Source organism: Balaenoptera physalus (genome assembly GCF_965194825.1).
Source record: "Balaenoptera physalus genome assembly, chromosome: 7".
Classification (NCBI taxonomy): Eukaryota; Metazoa; Chordata; class Mammalia; order Artiodactyla; family Balaenopteridae; genus Balaenoptera; species Balaenoptera physalus.
In genome coordinates, this window is record NC_138886.1 from 90488650 (window position 1) to 90509987 (window position 21338).

At 39.3% G+C, this 21338-nt stretch overlaps 1 protein-coding gene across 5 annotated transcripts in view; it reads left to right on the plus strand.

Annotated features, from left to right (window-relative positions):
• Positions 1 to 21056, plus strand: part of IARS1 (isoleucyl-tRNA synthetase 1) — a 94906-nt gene extending 73850 nt beyond the window's left edge. For all 5 annotated transcript variants that reach the window (XM_082469596.1, XM_082469594.1, XM_082469593.1 and 2 more), the window contains exons 34-35: positions 5325 to 14731; positions 15071 to 21056. In XM_082469596.1, coding sequence (XP_082325722.1) covers positions 5325 to 5407 — 83 coding nt within the window. In that variant the 3' untranslated portion in view covers positions 5408 to 14731; positions 15071 to 21056. The remainder of the gene's footprint in view (positions 1 to 5324; positions 14732 to 15070) is intronic.
• The last annotated feature ends 282 nt before the right edge of the window (positions 21057 to 21338 follow it).

A 21338-nucleotide genomic window follows, 5' to 3' on the forward strand; every position in this document is an offset into this window, starting at 1 on the left:
GCAAGCGGGGGCCACTCTTCATCGCGGTGTGCGGGCCTCTCACTAGCGCGTCCTCTCCTGTTGCGGAGCACAGGCTCCAGACACGCAGGCTCAGTAGTTGTGGCTCATGGGTCTAGTTGCTCCACGGCATGTGGGATCTTCTCAGACCAGGGCTCGAACCCGTGTCCCCTGCATTAGCAGGCAGATTCTCAACCACTGCGCCACCAGGGAAGCCCCCTATGTATTTACTTTTAAATCATGTAGAAAACAAAAAGTGGAGTTAAAAATAAATGCAACAACAATATGGCTTTGACTTACTGTCTAGCATCCTTTCATTACAACCTGAAGGATCCCTTTAGCATTTCTTGGAGGGCAGTTCTAGCAGTAATGAACTCCCTCAACTTTCTGTTTATTTGGGAATGTCTTAATTGCTCCTTAATTTGTGAAGAAAAATTAAGAAGAAAAAAATCTGTTTTGCAAAATGGAGAATTCTTTGTTGATAGTTTTTTCTTTCAGCACTTTAAATATGTGGTCCCACTGCCTTCTGGCTCTCATGGTTTCTGGTTAGAAATTAATCTTTTAATCTTATTGAGTATCCTGGTATTTTGCTTCTCTCTTGCTGCATTCAAGATTTGGTCATTATTTCTTCAAATATTCTTTATATTCTTTTCTTCCTGAAATTCCCATAGTGTGTATGTTGGTCCACTTGGCCTGTGTCTCAGACGCCTCTTAGGCTCTGTCCACTTTTCTTCATTCTCTTTTCTTTCTTCTCCTTCAGACTGGATGATTTCAAATGTCCTATCTTCGAGTTCACTGTTTCTTCTGTATGCTAAATTATGCTGTTAAGCTTCTCTAGTGACTTCTTAATTTCAGTTATTGTACTTTTCAGCTCCAGAATTTCTGTTTAGTTCCTTTTATAATTTCTCTGTTGATATTCTCATTTTGTTGATACATTGTTTTCTTGGCTTGTTCTTTGTATGTGGTTTCCATTGACCTTTCCATTAGTCAGTTATTTTCCATTTAAGACAGTTGATTTAGAGTCTGTCTAGTAAATCCAAGTATCTGTGCTTCCTCAGGGACAGATTCTGTTAATTATTTTTTCCTGTGAATGGGCCATACTTTCCTATATCTTTGTATGCCTTGTAATTTTTTTTGTCTTTGAAAACTGGATATTTGAATGTGGTGACTCTGGAAATCAGGTTCTCTTCCCCAGGGTTTGCTGTGTTTGATGGTTGAAGGCTACAGTCTTCTGTTTGTTTATGACTTTTCCAAACTATTTTTACAAAGACTGTATTCCTGGTTGTATGTAGTCCCTGAAGTCTCTGTTCCTTTAGCTTATGTTCAGCTATTATTTTGACAAGAGATTTCCTTGACCTCCAGGAACTAAAAATTTAAAAACAAAATACCTACTTCTCCCAGTCTTTAAAGATTGGCTCTGTTCTGGTCCACTCCTTCAGCTCAGCCAGGCTGTTTACAGTTCTGCCTTAGGCTTCTCTTCCTGTTTTCACTGAGCCCTGAAGATTAGCCAAAAAAGCTTTTTACCTTTATCAGAATCAAATGCTTAGGGTCTTCTCAGGTCTTTCTGTGTATGCATACTGCCCTGGGCATGAATGTGGCTTTCTAAATTATTCAGCATACAGAGGCACTTTTTAATGCCCTAATTGCCCAAACTTTTCCTCCCAGGCCTTAAGCAATCCATTGCCTGTCTCATCCATAATCTTTTGCCCCAGGCAGCCGTGGGTTGCCCCAGGCAGCCATGGGTTTTTTGTTTGCCTTTGGTTTTCATGCAGTGCCCATCACTTTTCCACCCTGAGTGAGTTCCAAGTAGGCAAAACAGAGACAAGCACCTTATGTAAGCCCTTCAAGTAGCTCCCAGACAGGTTAGAACAAACGCAGTACTTTTGCTCTCTTCCTCCTGGAACTAGGAACCAGGGTCCCACACTGGAAACTCGGGCTACTGTCTTTAAGCCCACCACCAAGCTAGGAAGGAGCTGGTAAAGCACAAGTAAAAACACAGATCTTTCCTGCCATTTTCAAGTTGCCTTTTCTTTAATTCAACATTCACTTGGTTGCTGTAAACGTTTGATTGCTTTCTAGAGTTCTGACAAAGTTGATTCTGGCTGGCTGTTTCGTGATGTTTCAGTTGATGTCCACTTTAAGGGAACATTTCTTTAATTCTTTGGGGACACTGTCTACCCTGGCCCACTTTAAACTCAATTATTTTGGGCCACAGAGAGTGTTTAGAAAGTTCTGGCCCCAGTCATGCAAGGGGCCAGAATTCTCATGGGGACATGTTCTATCTCTCCCCAAACCAAGGCTAAGTGGGACAAGTCTCTATATTGGTTTACTGTGACTGATGCAATAAATTACCAAAAACTGGGTGGCCTGAGACAACAGAAATGTATTCTCTCACGGATCTGGAGGCCAGAAGTCTGAAATCAGGGTGTCAGCAGGACTATATTCTCTAGGGGAGAATTTGTTCTTTGCCTCTTCCAGCTACTGGTGGTTCCAGGCATCCTTGTGGCTACCTCACTTTGATCTCTGCCTCATTGCCACCTCTTCTGTCTGTTTCTCCTTTTTCCAAAAAAGGTAACAGTCACAGTTTCCAGGAATTAAAGCATGGTCATATCTTTTGGAAGGCCATTATTAAACCCATAACGTTCTCTTAACTGTTTTTCTTCTGTGGTGAAGGATCTTTTTGAAATTTACCCTTTTGCCACGGGCTCCTTATTTGAGGTCTCAGTTTTTTGAGAGGGATTTCATTGGACTCCCCAGTTTGTGTAGACCCTAGGCTTTTTCTTCTCTCACTTTCATAGCCTATTAGTGCCAAGTCTTTAAGCCTCCAGGCCCACCAGAAAATCTTAATGTTCAGCTACCTCTTGGGATTCATGATATTTTGGACTCTGTGGATTTCTCTCATTTTCTTCCCTTGCTCAGCTATTTTTTCTTTAATTTTTAAAAAAAAATTTTTTTAATTAATGTTTTATATTGTACTTTAACATTTTCTGCTACATTATTAAAAACGAAAGCCTTCTTTTCTACTTGCATTTCTCTCTTTAATGAAGCACATTTATTGTACTTGAGATTTATTTTCAATAACTTTCCTTTGTCTCTTTACCCCTCACTAGTTTTAGGGCCTCATCATCTAATGAGACAGCCTGTCTGCAGGCTATATTCTTCCACCAAGATTGTCTTCATGCACATTCCTCCCTTGATGATGTTCCCCTGCTTGGATCCCCCAAGGCTCACCATTATCTAATGCTTCAGAATCCTTAGCTTTACACATAAAATCCTTCCTGTTCTGGTCCTTATCTGTCTTTCCAGTTATGTCCATGAAGCTTTCATTCTATCAGAAGGCTTTTTTCACTCTCCTTCCAACACATTTGGCTCTTTCATGATGGTTTGGTAGTCAACATCAACAAGTAGGTGTAGCTTCCTGTTTTGATAACCTTATGTGAAACTTCAAAGACATTCTTAACTTCTTTTTCTTAGCCCTCAAATCCATTGGTCACCAAGTGCAGTTGAGCAGTGAAAATGAAGATGTGTCATTTTTACTTGTTCTATGCAAGTGTAGGTACCTGGTTGAAACTGATCAAGGATAGAATCACATCCATGTGAATTACATATTAGTACTACTACCTATGATTCACAAACCAGATCTTACCTATAATGTCTTATTACCTTCTTTTTGCTCTGTAAGGTTGACTGGGCAAGTTTAGTAGGTAAAAGCTTGAAAGTTAACTTATTCACCCAAGATTATCGAGAAACCTGGTATTCTTTCCAATCCAGTATCTTTTCCCAATCTGATATCTCTTGCCTCATTTTCACTGTAGTCTTCCTCTCAAGATTATCTTTCATAAAATATTAATAATTTGGTAAATTAGAAGGATCTCATAAGGCTTACAGTTTTAGAAACTCACTGATGCCTTCTTGCTTGTTCCACTAGATTCTAAATATCTTCTCCAGCTCCTGTAGTTATCTATTAAGGAGTCAGCTTTTGAGAGTATTTTCTTATCCAGGGTTCCTGTTAGGTAGGACAGGAGCCATTTTTAGAGAAAGTTGGTCCTTCCCTTTGAATTCAGATCTGGCTAGAAGCAAAATGCCCCACAGTAGGCAGAGAACTTTTTAAAATTTTCTCCTTCCTTCCTTCCTTCCTCCCTCTTTCTTTCCTTTCTCTTTCCTTCCTCCCTTCCTTCCTTCCTTCCTTCCTTTCCCTTCTTCTTCTCCCACCACTGCCCCACTCTTTTTCTGAGCTTTAATATATTCAGTGTGTTTTGATCTATAGTATTTGTGTTATACTTTTGGATGCTCAAATTTTTTTTATCTTTAGCTGTATTGGCTCCTGTGTTTTTTGACCTGAGTCTTTGATAAATTCTTGCTTTCTGACATTGCAAGCTGTCCTAGGTTTATCATGTATACTCTTTCTTCCCCAAACATGGAAATGACTGCTGTTTTTCCTGTTATAGGGTGTTAATATTTAGGAACCACAAATCTGAGCTGCTTGCTTAGCATTGCTTCTAGGCCTTTTCTGAAGACATAGGAAATATTGTCTGGGTGGGAGTGTGGGGACATCTTGGGCAGTACTCAGAGTTAGTTAGGTTAAGGGTACAGTCCTGCACAAGTCTGCCCAAAACTTCTAACCCCAAGTATAAGGAGTTAGGCTCCAACTACAAGCTCAGACAAAAGAGTTCACACAAGACCATTGTCACTTCTGGCACCAACTGCAAGTTCAGAGGGTTTCCAAAAGTCACCCTCAGGTCTGATAATTTGCTAGCAGGATTCACAGAACTTGTGGAAGCTATTGTACTCATGACTACATTTATTATAGGGAAAGGATAAAAACTAGAACCAGGCAAAGGGAAGAGATAGATGCACAGGGCCAAATCTGGGAGGGGGTCCAAGTATGTAACTTCAGATTATCTCTCCGCAAGGAGGCATGGACAGTGTTACCTTCTAGCCTCAATACATGACAGTAGTATGTACAGTGTATTACCAGCCAGGGAAGCTCACCTGAGCCTTGGTGTCCAGAGTTTGTATTGAGGCTTCATTACATACGTATGATTGCTCATATGGTTGGTCTTTCTGGTGTAGCCAGCTCCACCCTGAGTCATCTCATTAGCATAAACCATCAGGTGTGTTCAGGGGCCTACAATAAATGACAAAAGATGCTCCTATCACTCAGGAAATCCCAGGGTTCAGAAGTACCCCCAGTAGCTGGGACAAAGTTTAGTTTTCTCTTAAGATGAGGCCGAATTTCTTACTATCCAGGTGGTTAACATATTTTTAATATTCATCCAGAATAGGTAGAAAAATGATTTCTTTGAAACTTCTTCTTTTCATTCTAGAAATTACAGAAGAAATCCCCATGAAGACTTTGAACACGAAGACTGTGTATGTTTCTGTATTACCGACTACAGGAGACTTCTAACATTCAGTTATCTGTGTGGTTCAGTCAACTTTTCCCTGGCATATACCTCTTCTCCCCTCACTCCAACCCTGGACACACACACGGACACAGACATATTGATATTTCCTTCAGGTGCATGTATAATATACTGTTTTTGGTCTAAAATTGAAATGGAATTGATCAAGTGACTTGAGACTTCACAGTAATAGTCACACTTAACCGTAAACACCTATGTAGTCATGTTGAGGAAAAGTTACAGTGTTACCTCAGCACTACAGAGTATATTTCTATACTTGAATTTTTAAGTATAGAACATAGTAGTTGTTTAAATGGTATAGTGTGTGTGTGTGTGTGTGTGTGCGTGCGCACCTGTATATATATATATATATATATATATATATATATATATCTCTGTATCTATCTATCTATCTATCTATATATATATATATCATTCTATGGCCTTTTAAAACTTATTTGAAATCTCTTGAAGGAATGGACAGTGTTATATATTTTTGCTACCTGGATTTTCCTGGGTAATTTGATGGAATATTTTAAGTTTTAGTAAATCAGAACAATAAACTTTCTCACAGATAATAAACATGTTAGAAGTAATTCATTCTCCCATAGTTCAGTGAAACTTGGAATTTGCAATCTTTAAAGAACACAAAAACTTAATAGTGACTTCCATATTAAGACACTAGACTAAATATCTAATTTCACTTCTTCCCAAAATCCTGTGTCAAAGAAGCAGATGCCAAGACAAAATTAGATGTGCAAGAATTTATTGGGGGAAGCATACATGAAAGATAAAGGGGAGAGGGTAAAGGCAAAGGTAGAGAGAGCCTTCAGGCAGAAATGACCTGACTTTGGACCCATGCCTTGCTCAGTCAGTGGCTGGGAGCAGCTGAGGGTGACCATGGCCTCAGCACAGATGGATCCATTGATCTGAAAATTTAGTAGCTAGAAGCTGTCAACCAACTATACTCCCTACATCAGATTCTCCTGAAAGGAGCTCTGAATGGTGCATCTCTAGCTGCTAGAATAAACGCATTCAAATCCATACCCACAAAGTTGGAGGAAACCACACAAGATAAAAAGTGTTGGCAAGGATCAGTGAAACTGGAACCCTTGTGCACTGTTGGTGGGAATGTAAAATGTTGCAGTCACTATGGGAAACAGTATAGAGGTTCCTCAAAAATTAGAAGTAGAACTACCATATGATCCAACAGTCAACTTCTGTGTACATATCCAAAAGAATTGAAAGCAGGGCCTTGAAAAGATATTTGCACACCTAGGTTCATTGCAGCATTATTCACAACAGCCAAGAGGTGGGGCAACCCAAATGTCCACTGAGGGATAAATGGATAAAGAAAATGTAATCTGTACATACAATTGAATATTATTCAGTCTTAAGAAAGAAGGATGAACCTTGAGGACATTAAGCAAAGTGAAATAAGCCAGTCACAAAAAGACAAATACTGTGTGATTCCACTTGTATGAGGTACCTAAAGTAGTCAAATTCATTGAAACAAAATGCAATGGTGGTTGCCAGGTGTTGCAGGGAAGGAGAAATGGGGAGTTGTTCAATGGGAATAGTTTTAGTTTTGCAAGTTTTAAAGAGTTCTAGAGGTCTTTTGCACAAAAATGTGAACATAGTTAACATACTAAACTTGATCCTTAAAAATAGCTAAGTTGGTAAATTTTATGTATCTTTTACCACAATTTAAAAAAAATTTTTGAATGTCAGAGGGACAGAAGCCAACCTGAAAGAGCTCCCAGTGGCCAAAGCTGGAACAGTTTGAACAAACATATAAGGTAGTATTGAATTAAAATCCAAAGTATAAAATAAATATCCATGAGTACATGCTGATATAAATGATTGAATAAATAAACGAGAGAGGTGAGACAAATCTATATAAAATTCCAAATAATGTATATAGATACTCTTTCACAAGGTGGTGTACCTTAACTCCCCACACCTTGAGAGAGGGCTGTACTTTGTGACTTACTTCGAAAGAGTAGAGTATGTGAAGGGGGCAAAAAGTAACTTCACAGTTTAGAAAACTGACAAACACTACCTTGGACAGGTTAACATCATCAGGCATGATAGCATATACTCTTTTTTTTTTTTTTTAATTGATGCGTAGTTGATTTACAATGTTGTGTTAATTTCTGCTGTACAGCAAAGTGATTCAGTTATATATATATTATTTTTCATATTCTTTTCCATTATGGTTTGTCACAGGGTATTGAATATAGTTCCCTGTGCTCTGACCATTTTTTTTTAATAAAATCTTTATTGTACAGTGTTGTGTTAGTTTCTGCTATATAACAAAGTGAATCAGCTATATGGATACATATATCCCCATATCCCCTCGCTCTCTTGCGCCTCCTTCCCACCCTCCCTATCCCACCCCTCTAGGTGGTCATGAAGTACCAAGCTGATCTCCCTGTGCTATGCAGCTGCTTCCCACTAGCTATCCATTTTACATTTGGTAGTGTATATATGTCAGTGCTACTGTCTCACTTCATCCCAGCTCCATTCTCTACATCTGCGTCATTATTCCTGTCCTGCCCCTAGGTTCATCAGAACCATTTTTTTTTTAGATTGCATATATGTGTGTTAGCATATGGTATTTGTTTTCCTCTTTCTGACTTACTTCACTCTGTGTGACCAACTTTAGGTCCATCCACTTCACTACAAATAACTCAAATTTCATTTCTTTTTATGGCTGAGTAATATTTCATGGTATATATGTGCCACATCTTCTTTATCCATTCATCTGTCAGTGGACACTTAGATTGCATCCATGTCCTGGCTATTGTAAATAGTGCTGCAGTGAACACTGTGGTACATGTCTCTCTTTGAATTATGGTTTTCTCAGGGAATATACCCAGTAGTGGGATTGCTGGGTCATATGGTAATTCTATTCTTACTTTCTTAAGGAACCTCCATACTGTTCTCCATAGTGGTTGTATCAATTTACATTCCCACCAACAGTGCAAGAGGGTTCCCTTATCTCCACACCCTCTCCAGCATTTATTGTTTGTAGATTTTTTGATGATGGCCATTCTAACCACTGTGAGGTGATACCTCATTGTGGTTTTGATTTGCATTTCTTTAATGATTAGTGATGTTGACCATCCTTTCATATGTTTGTTGGCAATCTGTATCTTCTTTGGAGAAATGTCTGTTTAGGTCTTCCACCCATTTTTAGATTGGGTTGTTTGTTTTTTTGATATTGGGCTGCATGAGCTGCTTTTATATTTTGGAGATTAATCCTTTGTCAGTTGCTTCATTTGCAAATATTTTCTCCCATTCTGAGGGTTGTTTTTCCGTCTTCTTTATGGTTTCCTTTGCTGTGCAAAAGCTTTTAAGTTTCCTTAGGCCCTATTTGTTTATTTTTGTTTTTATTTCCATTTCTCCAGGGTGTGGGTCACAAAGGATCTTGCTATGATTTATGTCATAAAGTGTTCTGCCTATGTTTTCCTCTAAGAGTTTTATAGTGACTGGCCTTAAATTTAGGTCTTTAATCCATTTTGAGTTTATTTTTGTGTATGGTGTTAGGAAGTGTTCTAATTCCATTCTTTTCCATGTACCTGTCCAGTTTTCTAGCACCACTTATTAAAGAGACTGCCTTTTCTCCATTGTATATTCTTGCCTCCTTTATCAAACATAAGGTGACCATATATGTGTGGGTTTATCTCTGGGCTTTCTATCCTGTTCCATTGATCTATATTTCTGTTTTTGTGCCAGGACCATACTGTCTTGATTACTGTAGCTTTGTAGTATAGTCTGAAGTCCAGGAACCTGATTCCTCCAGCTCCGTTTTTCTTTCTCAAGATTGCTTTGGCTATTCAGGGTTTTTTGTGTTTCCATACAAATGGTAAAATTTGTGCTAGTTCTGTGAAAAATGCCATTGATAGTTTGATAGGGGTTGCACTGAATCTGTATGTCACTTTGGGTAGTATAGTCATTTTCACAGTGTTGATTCTTCCAATCTAAGAACATGGTATGTCTCTCCATCTGTTTGTATCATCTTAGATTTCTTCCATCAGTGTCTTACAGTTTTCTGCATACAGGTCTTTTACCTCCTTAGGTAGGTTTATTACTAGTTATTTTATTCTTTCTGTTGCAGTGGTAAATAGGAGTGTTTCCTTAATTTCTCTTTCAGGTTTTTCATCATTAGTGTGTAAGAATGCAAGAGATTACTGTGCATTAATTTTGTATCCTGATACTTTACCAAATTCATTGGTTAGCTCTAGTAGTTCTCTGGTAGCATCTTTAGGATTCTCTATATATACTATCATGTCATCTGCAAACAGTGACAGTTTTACTTCTTCTTTTCCAATTTGTATTCCTTTTATTTCTTTTTCTTCTCTGATTGCCATGGCTAGGACTTCCATAACTATGTTGAATAATAGTAGTGAGAGTGCACAACCTTTTCTTGTTCCTGATTTTTGAGGAGATGGTTTCAGTTTTTCACCATTGAGAATGATGTTGGCTGTAAGTTTGTCATATATGGCCTTTTTTATGTTGAGGTAGGTTCCCTCTATGCCCACTTTCTGGAGAGTCTTTATCATAAATGGGTGTTGAATTTTGTCAGAAGCTTTTTCTGCATCTATTGAGATTGTCATGTGGGTTTTTTTAAAAAATAAATTTATTTATTTTTTGGCTGCATTGGGTCTTAGTTGCTGCACAGGCTTTCTCTAGCTGTGGCAAGAAGAGCCTACTCTTCGTTGCGGTGCGCGGCCTTCTCATCGTGGTGGGTTCTCTTGTTGCAGAGCATAGGCTCTAGGCACACGGGCTTCAGTAGTTGTAGCATGTGGGCTCAGTAGTTGTGGTGCACAGGCTTAGTTGCTCTGCTGCATGTGGGATCTTCCCAGACCAGGGCTCAAATCCGTGTCACCCGCATTGGCAGGAGGCTTCTTAACCACTGCGCAACCAAGGAAGCCCCTATCATATGGTTTTTCTCCTTCAATTTGTTAATACGGTGTATCACATTCATTGATTTGTCTATACTGAAGAATCCTTCCATTCCTGGGATAAACCCCACTTGATCATGGTGTATGATACTTTTAATGTGCTCTTGGATTCTGTTTGCTAGTATTTTGTTGAGGATTGCTGCATCTATGTTCATCAGTGATATTGGCCTGTAATTTTCTTTTTTTGTGACTTCTTTGTCAGGTTTTGGTATCAGGGTGATGGTGGCCTCGTAGAATGAGTTTGGGAGTATTCCTCCCTCTGCTATATTTTGGAAGAGTTTGAGAAGGATAGGTGTTAGCTCTTCTCTAAATGTTTGATAGAATTCACCTGTGAAGCCATCTGGTCCTGGGCTTTTGTTTGCTGGAAGATTTTTAATCACAAGTTTCACTTTCAGTGCTTGTGATTGGTCTGTTCATATTTTCTATTTCTTCCTGGTTCAGTCTTGGAAGGTTGTGCTTTTCTAATAATTTGTCTATTTCTTCCAGGTTGTCCGTTTTATTGGCATATAGTTGCTGGTAGTAGTTTCTTATGATCCTTTGTATTTCTGCAGTGTCAGTTGTTATTTCTCCTTTTTCGTTTCCAATTCTACTGATTTGAGTCTTCTCCCATTTTTTCTTGATGCATCTGGCCAATGGTTTATCACTTTTATCTTCTCACAGAACGAGCTATTAGTTTCATTGATCTTTGCTTTTGTGTCCTTCATTTCTTTTTTCATTTATTTCTGCTCTGATCTTTATGATTCTTTCCTTCTGCTAAGTTTGGGGGTTTTTTTTGTTCTTCTTTCTCTAATTACGTGTAAGGTTCGGTTGTTTATTTGAGATTTTTCTTGTTTCTTGAGGTAGGATTGTATTGCTATAAACTTCCCTCTTAGAATTGCTTTTGCTGCATCCCATAGGTTTTGAGTCATTGTGTTTTCATTGTCATTTGTTTCTAGATATTTTTTTATTTACTCTTTGATTTCTTCAGTGATCTCTTGTTTATTTAGTAGCGTATTGTTTAGCCTCCATGTGTTTGTATTTTTTACAGTTTTTTTCTGTAATTTATATCTAGTCTCATAGCATTGTGGGCTGCAAAGATACTTGATACGATTTTAGTTTTCTTAAATTTACCAAGGCTTGATTTGTGACTCAAGATATGATCTACCCTGGAGAATGTTCCATGAGCACTTGAGAAGAAAGTGTGTTCTGTTGTTTCTGGATGGAACGTCCTATAAATATCAGTTAAGTCCATCTTGTTTAATGTGTCATTTAAAGCTTGTGTTTCCTTATTTATTTTCATTTTGGATGATCTGTTAATTGGTGAAAGTGGGGTGTTAAAGTCCCCACTATTGTGTTACTGTCGATTTGCTGTTAGCATTTGCCTTATGTATTGAGGTGCTCCTAAGTTGGGTGCATAAATATTTTCAATTGTTATATCTTCTTGGATTGATCCCTTGATCATTATGTAGTATCCTTCTTTCTCTCTTGTAATAGTCTTTATTTTAAACTCTATCTTGTCTGATATGAGAAATGCTACTCCAGCTTTCTTTTGATTTCCCTTTGCATGGAATATCTTTTTCCATCCCCTCACTTTCATTCTGTGTGTGTCCCTAGCTCTGAAGTGGGTCTCTTGTACACAGCATATATACAGGTCTTGTTTTTGTATCCATTCAGCCAGTCTGTGTCTTTTGGTTGGAGCATTGAATCCATTTACTTTTAAGGTAATTATCAATATATATGTTCCTATTGCCATTTTCTTAATTGTTTTGGGTTTGTTTTGTAGGTCTTTTCCTTCTCTTGTGTTTCCTGCCTAGAGAAGTTCCTTTAGCGTTTGTTGAAGCTCATTTGTTGCTGCTGAATTCTCTTAACTTTTGCCTGTCTGTAAAGGTTTTAATTTCCCTGTCAAACCTGAATGAGATCCTTGCTGGGTATAGTAATCTTGGTTGTAGGTATTTCCCTTTCATCACTTTAAATATGTCCTACCACTCCCTTCTGGCTTGCAGAGTTTCTGCTGAAAGATCAGCTGTTAACCTTATGGGGATTCCCTTGTATGTTATTTATTGCTTTTTCCTTGCTGCTTTTAATATTTTTTCTTTGTATTTGATTTTTGATAGTTCGATTAATATGTATCTTGGCATGTTTCTCTTTGGATTTATCCTGTATGGGACTCTGCGCTTCCTGGACCTGATTGACTATATCCTTTCCCATGTTAGGGAAGTTTTCAACTATAATCTCTTCAAATATTTTCTCAGACCCTTTCTTTTTCTCTTCTTCTCCTGGGACCCCTATAATTCGAATGTTGGTGCATTTAATGTCCCAGAGGTCTCTGAGACTGTCTTCAATTCTTTTTATTCTTTTTTCTTCATTCTGCTCTATGGCAGTTATTTCCACTATTTTATCTTCCAGATCATTTATCCATTCTTCTGCCTCAATTATTCTGCTATTGATTCCTTCTACAGTATTTTTTTAAATTTAATTAATTAATTAACTTATTTATTTATTTATTTATTTTTAAACATCTTTATTGGAGTATAATTGCTTTACAATGGTGTGTTAGTTTCTGCTTTATAACAAAGTGAATCAGTTATACATATACATATGTTCCTATATCTCTTCCCTCTTGCATCTCCCTCCCTCCCACCCTCCCTATCCCACTGCTCTAGGTGGTCACAAAGCACCGAGCTGATCTCCCTGTGCTATGCGGTTGCTTCCCACTAGCTATCTATTTTACATTTGGTAGTGTATATATGTCTATGCCACTCTCTCACCCTGTCACATCTTACCCCTCCCCCTCCCCATATCCTCAAGTCCATTCTCTAGTAGGTCTGTGTCTTTATTCCCATCTTGCCACTAGGTTCTTCATGACCTTTATTTTCCCTTAGATTCTATATATATGTGTTAGCATACTGTATTTGTTTTTCTCTTTCTGACTTACTTCACTCTGTATAACAGACTCTAACTCCATCCACCTCACTACAAATACCTCCATTTCATTTCTTTTTATGGCTGAGTAATATTCCATTGTATATATGTGCCACATCTTCTTTATCCATTCATCCGATGATGGACACTTAGGTTGCTTCCATGTCCTGGCTATTGTAAATAGAGCTGCAATGAACATTTTGGTACATGACTCTTTTTGAATTATGGTTTTCTCAGGGTATATGCCCAGTAGTGGGATTGCTGGGTCATATGGTAGTTCTATTTTTAGTTTAATAAGGGGCGTCCATACTGTTCTCCATAGTGGCTGTATCAATTTACATTCCCGCCAGCAGTGCAAGAGGGTTCCCTTTTCTCCACACCCTCTCCAGCATTTATTGTTTGTAGATTTTTTGATGATGGCCATTCTGACCAGTGTGAGATATGTCATTGTAGTTTCGATTTGCATTTCTCTAATGATTAGTGATGTTGAGCAGTCTTTCATGTGTTTGTTGGCAATCTGTATATCTTCTTTGGAGAAATGTCTATTTAGGTCTTCTGCCCATTTTTGGATTGGGTTGTTTCTTTTTTTGAAATTGAGCTGCATGAGCTGCTTGTAAATTTTTGAGATTAATCCTTTGTCAGTTGCTTCATTTGCAAATATTTTCTCCCATTCTGAGGGTTGTCTTGTCGTCTTGTTTATGGTTTCCTTTGTTGTGCATAAGCTTTTAAGTGTCATTAGGTCCCATTTGTTTATTTTTGTTTTTATTTCCATTTCTGTAGGAGGTGGGTCAAAAAGCATCTTGCTGTGATTTATGTCATGGAGTGTTCTGCCTATGTTTTCCTCTAAGAGTTTAATAGTGTCTGGCCTTACATTTAGGTCTTTAATCCATTTTGAGTTTATTTTTGTGTATGTTGTTAAAGAATGTTCTAATTTCATTCTTTTACATGTAGCTGTCCAGTTTTCCCAGCACGACTTATTGAAGAGGCTGTCTTTTCTCCACTCTATATTCTTGCCTCCTTTATCAAAGATAAGGTGACCATATGTGCATGGGTTTATCTCTGGGCTTTCTCTCCTGTTCCATTGATCTGTATTTCTGTTTTTGTGCCAGTACCATACTGTCTTGATTACTTTAGCTTTGTAGTATAGTCTGAAGTCAGGGAGCCTGAATCCTCCCACTCGTTTTTCTTTCTAAAGATTGCTTTGGCTCTTCGGGGTCTTTTGTGTTTCCGTACAAATTGTGAAATTTTTTGTTCTAGTTCTGTGAAAAATGCCACTGGTAGCTTGATAGGGATTGCATTGAATCTGTAGATTGCTTTGGGTAGTAGAGTCATTTTCACAATGTTGATTCTTCCAATCCAAGAACATGGTATATCTCTCCATCTGTTTGTATCATCTTTAATTTCTTTCATCAGTGTCTTATAATTTCCTGCATACAGGTCTTTTGTCTCCTTAGGTAGGTTTATTCCGAGATTTTTTTTTTTTTTTTTTAAAGGAATGTTCTTTTTTTTTTTTTTTTAATTTTATTTATTTATTTATTGGCTGTGTTGGGTCTTCGTTTCTGTGCAAGGGCTTTCTCCAGTTGCGGCAAGCGGGGGCCACTCTTCATCGCGGTGCGCGGGCCTCTCACTGTCGTGGCCTCTCTTGTTGCGGAGCACAGGCTCCAGACGCGCAGGCTCAGCAGTTGTGGCTCACGGACCTAGTAGCTCCGCGGCATGTGGGATCTTCCCAGACCAGGGCTCGAACCCGTGTCCCCTGTATTGGCAGGCAGATTCTCAACCACTGCGCCACCAGGGAAGCCCTATTCCGAGATATTTTACTCTTTTTGTTCCAGTGGTAAATGGGAGTGTTTCTTTAATTTCACTTTCATATTTTTCATCATTAGTGTATAGGAATGCAAGAGATTTCTGTGCATTAATTTTATATCCTGCTACTTTACCAAATTCATTGATTAGCTGTAGTAGTTTTCTGGTAGCATGTTTAGGATTCTCTGTGTATAGTATCATGTCATCTGCAAACAATGACAGCTTTACTTCTTCTTTTCCGACTTGGATTCCTTTTATTTCTTTTTCTTCTCTGAGTGCTGTGGCTAAAACTTCCAAAACTATGTTGAATAATAGTGGTGAGAGTGGGCAACCTTGTTTTGTTCCTGATCTTAGTGGAAATGGTTTCAGTTTTTCACCATTGAGGACGATGTTGACTGTGGGTTTGACATATATAGCTTTTGTTAATGTTGAGGTAAGTTCCCTCTATGCCTACTTTCTGGAGGGTTTTTATCATAAATGGGTGTTGAATTTTGTTGAAAGCTTTCTTTGCTTCTATTGAGATGATCATATGGTTTTTCTCCTTGAATTTGTTAATATGGTTTATCACATTGATTGATTTGCATATATTGAAGAATCCTTGCATTCCTGGGATAAACCCCACTTGATCATGGTGTATGATGCCTTTAATGTGCTCTTGGATTCTGTTTGCTAGCATTTTGTTGAGGATTTTTGCCTCTATGTTCATCAGTGATATAGGCCTATAGTTTTCTTTCTTTGTGACATCTTTGGTTTTGGTATCAGGGTGATGGTGGCCTTGCAGAATGAGTTTGGGAGTGTTCCTCCCTCTGCTATATTTTGGAAGAGTTTGAGAAGTATAGATGTTAGCTCTTCTCTAAATGTTTGATAGAATTCGCCTGTGAAGCCATCTGGTCCTGGGCTTTTGTTTGTTGGAAGATTTTAAATCACAGTTTCAATTTCAGTGCTTGTGATTGGTCTGTTCATATTTTCTATTTCTTCCTGGTTCAGTCTCAGAAAGTTGTGCTTTTCTAAGAATTTGTGCATTTCTTCCAGGTTGTCCATTTTTTGGCATATAGTTGCTGGTAGTAGTCTCTCATGATCCTTTGTATTTCTGCAGTGTCAGTTGTTACTTCTCCATTTTCATTTCTAGTTCTATTGATTTGAGTCTTCTACCTTTTTTTCTTGATGAGTGTGGCTAATGGTTTAACAATTTTGTTTATCTTCTCAAAGAACCAGCTTTTAGTTTTATTGATCTTTGCTATCGTTTCCTTCATTTCGTTTTCATTTATTTCTGATCTGATCTTCATGATTTCTTTCCTTCTGCTAACTTTGGGGTTTTTTTGTTCTTCTTTCTCTAATTACTTTAGGTGTAAGGTTAGGTTGTTTATTTGAGATGTTTCTTGTTTCTTAAGGTAGGATTGTATTGCTATAAACTTCCCTCTTACAACAGCTTTTGCTGCATCCCATAGGATTTGGGTCGTCGTGTTTGTCATTTGTTTCTATGTAGTTTTTGATTTCCTCTTTGATTTCTTCAGTGATCTCTTGGTTATTACACAGTGTATTGTTTAGCCTCCATGTGTTTGTATTTTTTACGGATTTTTTCCTGGAATTGATATCTAGTCTCATAGTGTTGTGGTCAGAAAAGATACTTGATATGATTTTAGTTTTTCTAAATTTACCAAGGCTTGATTTGTGACCCAAGATATGATCTATCCTGGAGAATGTTCCATGAGCACTTGAGAAGAAACTGTATTGTGTTGTTTTTGGATGGAATGTCCTATAAATAGCAATTAAGTCCATCTTGTTTATTGTATCATTTAAAGCTTGTGTTTCCTTATTTATTTTCATTTTGGATGATCTGTCCATTGGTAAATGTGGGGTGTTAAAGTCCACTACTATTATTGTATTACTGTTGATTTCCCCTTTTATGACTGTTAGTATTTGCCTTATGTATTGACGTGCTTCTATGTTGGGTGCATAAATATTTACAATTGTTATGTCTTCTTCTTGGACTCATTCCTTGATCATTATGTAGTGTCCTTCTTTGTCTCTTGTAATAGTCTTTGTTTTAAAGTCTATGTTGTCTGTTATGAGAATTGCTACTCCAGCGTTCTTTTGATTTCCATTTGCATGGAATATCTTTTTCTTTCCCCTCACTTTCAGTCTGTATGGGTCTGTAGGCATGAAGTGGGTCTCTTGTAGACAGCATATATACCGGTCTTCTTTTTGTATCCATTCAGCCAGTCTATGTCTTTTGGTTGGAGTATTTAATCCATTTACATTTATGGTAATTATCAATATGTATGTTCCTATTACCATTTTCTTAATTGTTTTGGGTTTGTTATTGTAGGTCTTTTCCTTCTCTTGTGTTTCCTGCCTGGAGAAGTTCCTTTAGCATTTGTTGTAAAGCTAGTTTGGTGGTGCTGAATTCTCTTAGCTTTTGCTTGTCTGTAAAGGTTTTAATTTCTCCATCAAATCTGAATGAGATCCTTGCTGGGTAGAGTAATCTTGGTTGTAGGTTTTTCCCTTTCATCACTTTAAATATGTCTTGCTACTCCCTTCTGGCTTGCAGAGTTTCTGCTGAAAGATCAGCTCTTAACCTTATGGGGCTTCCCTTGTGTGTTATTTGTTGTTTTTCCCTTGCTGCTTTTAATATTTGTTCTTTGTATTTAATTTCTGATAGTTTGATTAATATGTGTCTTGGCGTGTTTCTCCTTGGATTTATCCTGTATGGGACTCTCTGTGCTTCCTGGATTTGATTAACTCTTTCCTTTCCCATATTAGGCAAGTTTTCAACTATAATCTCTTCAGATATTTTCTCAGTCCCTTTCTTTTTCTCTTCGTCTTCTGGGACCCCTATAATTCGAATGTTGGTGCGTTTAGTGTTGTCCCAGAGGTCTCTGCGACTGTCCTCAATTCTTTTCTTTTTTTTTTTTTTTTCTTTATTCTGCTCTGCAGTAGTTATTTCCACTATTTTATCTTCCAGGTCACTTTTCTGTTCTTCTCCCTCAGTTTTTCTGCTATTGATCCCTTGTAGAGAATTTTTAATTTCATTTATTTTGTTGTTCATCACAGTTTGTTTGCTCTTTAGTTCTTTTAGGTCCTTGTTAAACGTTTCTTGTCTTTTCTCCATTCTATTTCCAAGATTTTGGATCATCTTTACTATCATCATTCTGAATTCTTTTTCAGGTAGACTGCCTATTTCCTCTTCATTTGTTAGGTCTGGTGGTTTTTTACCTTGCTCCTTCATCTGCTGTGTGTTTTTCTGTCTTCTCACTTTGCTTAACTTACTGTTTTTGCGGTCTCCTTTTCACAGGCTGCAGGTTCGTAGTTCCTGTTGTTTTTGGTGTCTGCCCCCAGTGGCTACGGTTAGTTCAGTGGGCTGGGTAGGCCTCCTGGTGGAGGGGACTATTGCCTGTGTTCTGGTGGGTGAGGCTGGATCTTGTCTTTCTGGTGGGCAGGTCCATGTCTGGTGGTGTGTTTTGGGATGTCTGTGGCCTTTTTATAATTTTAGGCTGCCTCTCTGCTAATGGGTGGGGTTGTGTTCCTGTCTTGCTAGTTGTTTGGCATAGGGTGCCCAGCACTGTAGCTTGCTGGTCGTTGAGTGGAGCTGGGCCTTGGCATTGAGATCGTGATCTCTGGGAGATTTTCGCCGTTTGATATTACATGGAGCTGGGAGGTCTCTTGTGGACCAATGTCCTGAACTTGGCTCTCCCACCTCAGAGGCACAGCCCTGACGCCTGGCTGGAGCACCAAGAGCCTGTCATCCACACATCTCAGAATCAAAGGGAGAAAAGAAAAGAAAGAAAGAAAGAAGAAGATAAAATAAAATAAAATAAAGTAAAATAAAATAAAGTTATTAAAATAAAAATTAAAAAATAATTAAAAATATTTTTTAAAGTAATTAAAACAAAAAGAAAGAAGAGAGCAACCAAACCAAAAACCAAATCCACCAATGATAACAAGCACTAAAACTATACTAAAAAAACCCAAAAAATTGACAGACAGAACCCTAGGACAAATGGTAAAAGCAGAGCTATACAGACAAAATCACACACAGAATCATACACATTCACACTCACAAAAAGAGAAAAAGGGAAATATATATGTATATCATTGCTCCCAAAGTCCACCTCCTCAATTTGGGATGATTCATTGTCTATTCAGTTATTCCACAGAGGTAGGGTACATCTAGTTGACTGTGGAGATTTAATCCACTGCTCCTGAGGCTGCTTTGAGATATTTCCCTTTCTCTTCTTTGTTCCCACCACTCCTGGGATTCATCTTTGGATTTGGCCCCACCTCTGCACGTAGGTCACCTGAGGGTGTCTGTTCTTTGCTCAGATAGGACGGGGTTAAAGGAGCAGCTGATTCAGGGGCTCTGGCTCACTCAGGCCAGAGGAGGGAGGGGTACGGAATGCAGGGCGAGCCTGCGGCGGCAGAGCCCAGCGTAACATTGCAACAGCCTCAGGCACGCCGTGTGTTCTCCCTGGGAAGTTGTCCCTGGATCACGGCACCCTGGCAGTGGTGGGCTGCACAGGCTCTGGGAGGGGAGGTGTGGATAACGACCTGTGCTTGCACACAGGCTTCTTGGTGGCTGCAGCAGCAGCCTTAGCATCTCATGCCCGTCTTTGGGGTCTGCACTGATAGCCACAGCTCACACCCATCTCTGGAGCTCCTTTAAGTGGCCCTCTCCTCGCGCACCAGGAAACAAAGAGGCTAGAAAAGTCTCTTGCCTCTTCGGCAGTTCCAGACTTTTTTGCGGACTCCCTTACAGCTAGCTGTGGTGCACTTGCCCCCTTCAGGTTGTGTTCACCCAGCCAACCCCAGTCCTCTCCCTGGGGTCTGAGCTCCGAAGCCCGAGCCTCAGCTCCCAGCCCCCACCCGCCCCAGCAGGCGAGCAAACAACCTCTTGGGCTGGTGAGTGCTGGTCGGCACCGATCCTCTGTGTGGGAATCTCTACGCTTTTCCCTCTGTACCCCTGTTGCTGCACTCTCCTCTGTGGCTCTGAAGCCTCCCCCATCCACCACCCGCAGTCTCCACCCGTGAAGGGGCTTCTAGTGTGTGGAAACATTTCCTCCTTCCCAGCTCCCTCCCACTGGTGCAGGTCCCATCCCTATTCTTTTGTCTCTGTTTTTTCTTTTTTCTTTTGCCCTATCCTGGTACGTGGGGAGTTCTTGCCTTTTGGGAGGTCTGAGGTCTTCTGCCAGCGTTCAATAGGTGTTCTGTGGGAGTTGTTCCACATGTAGATGTATTTCTGATGTATTTGTGGGGAGGAAGGTGATCTCCACGTCTTACTCTTCCACCATCTTGAAGCTCCCCCCTAGCATTTTGACTAGAGATTCTGGGGGTGGGTGCTTTTTTTTTTTTTTTGTCTGCACCCTGTGGCATTCCTGGATTGTTGGCTTCTTCAGCTCTAAGTCTAGGATATACAAGGCAAAAAGAAAACCCAAAGAACTGACCACCATTTTGTTCCTTGGGTCCTGTGATATTGTGATTTATAATGAACATATATTTAGTCTTTGTCCCTATTTCTGGCACAGAGCTCCTAAAATCCTTGTAATTTCCTAAAATGAAAGATAAAGGTGTCTCTTGTTATGTTAATAAGGTGACTTTTGGACAATGACTAATGATGAGGACTGGTTGCCAGGAGAACCAACCATGTTATTAGAGGGTTGGAATTTTCAGTCCCACCCCCACCCCCCCAACTTCCAGGGAGTGGAGAGGGGCTGGAGATTGAGTTCAATCACCAGTGGCCAGTGATTTAATCAATCATGCCCATGTAATGAGGCCTCCATAAAAGCCCAAAGGGCCAGGTTCAGAGAGCTTCTGGGATGGTGAACACTCAGAGATGTGGGGAGAGTGGCACACCTAGAGAGGGCATGGAAGCTCCTCATTTGTCCCCCATACCTTGCCCTATACATCTCTTCCATCTGGCTGTTCCTGAATTATATCCTTTTATAATAACCTGGTAATCCAATAAATAAAATGTTTCTCTTGAGTTCTGTGAGCAGCTCTAGCAAAGTTATCAAACCCAAGGAAGGGGTCATTGGAATCTATATCCTATCAGAAGCCCAGGTGACAACTTGGACTTGAGATTGGCATCTGAAGTGAAGGGATCAGTCTTGTGGATCTGAGCCATTAACATGTGGAATCTAATGCTATCTCCAGGTAAACAGTGTCAGAATTGAGTTGAATTGTAGGACACCCAGCTGGTGTCCAAGAATTGCATGATGGGGGACTTCCCTGGTGGCCCAATGGTTACGAATCCGCCTGCCATGCA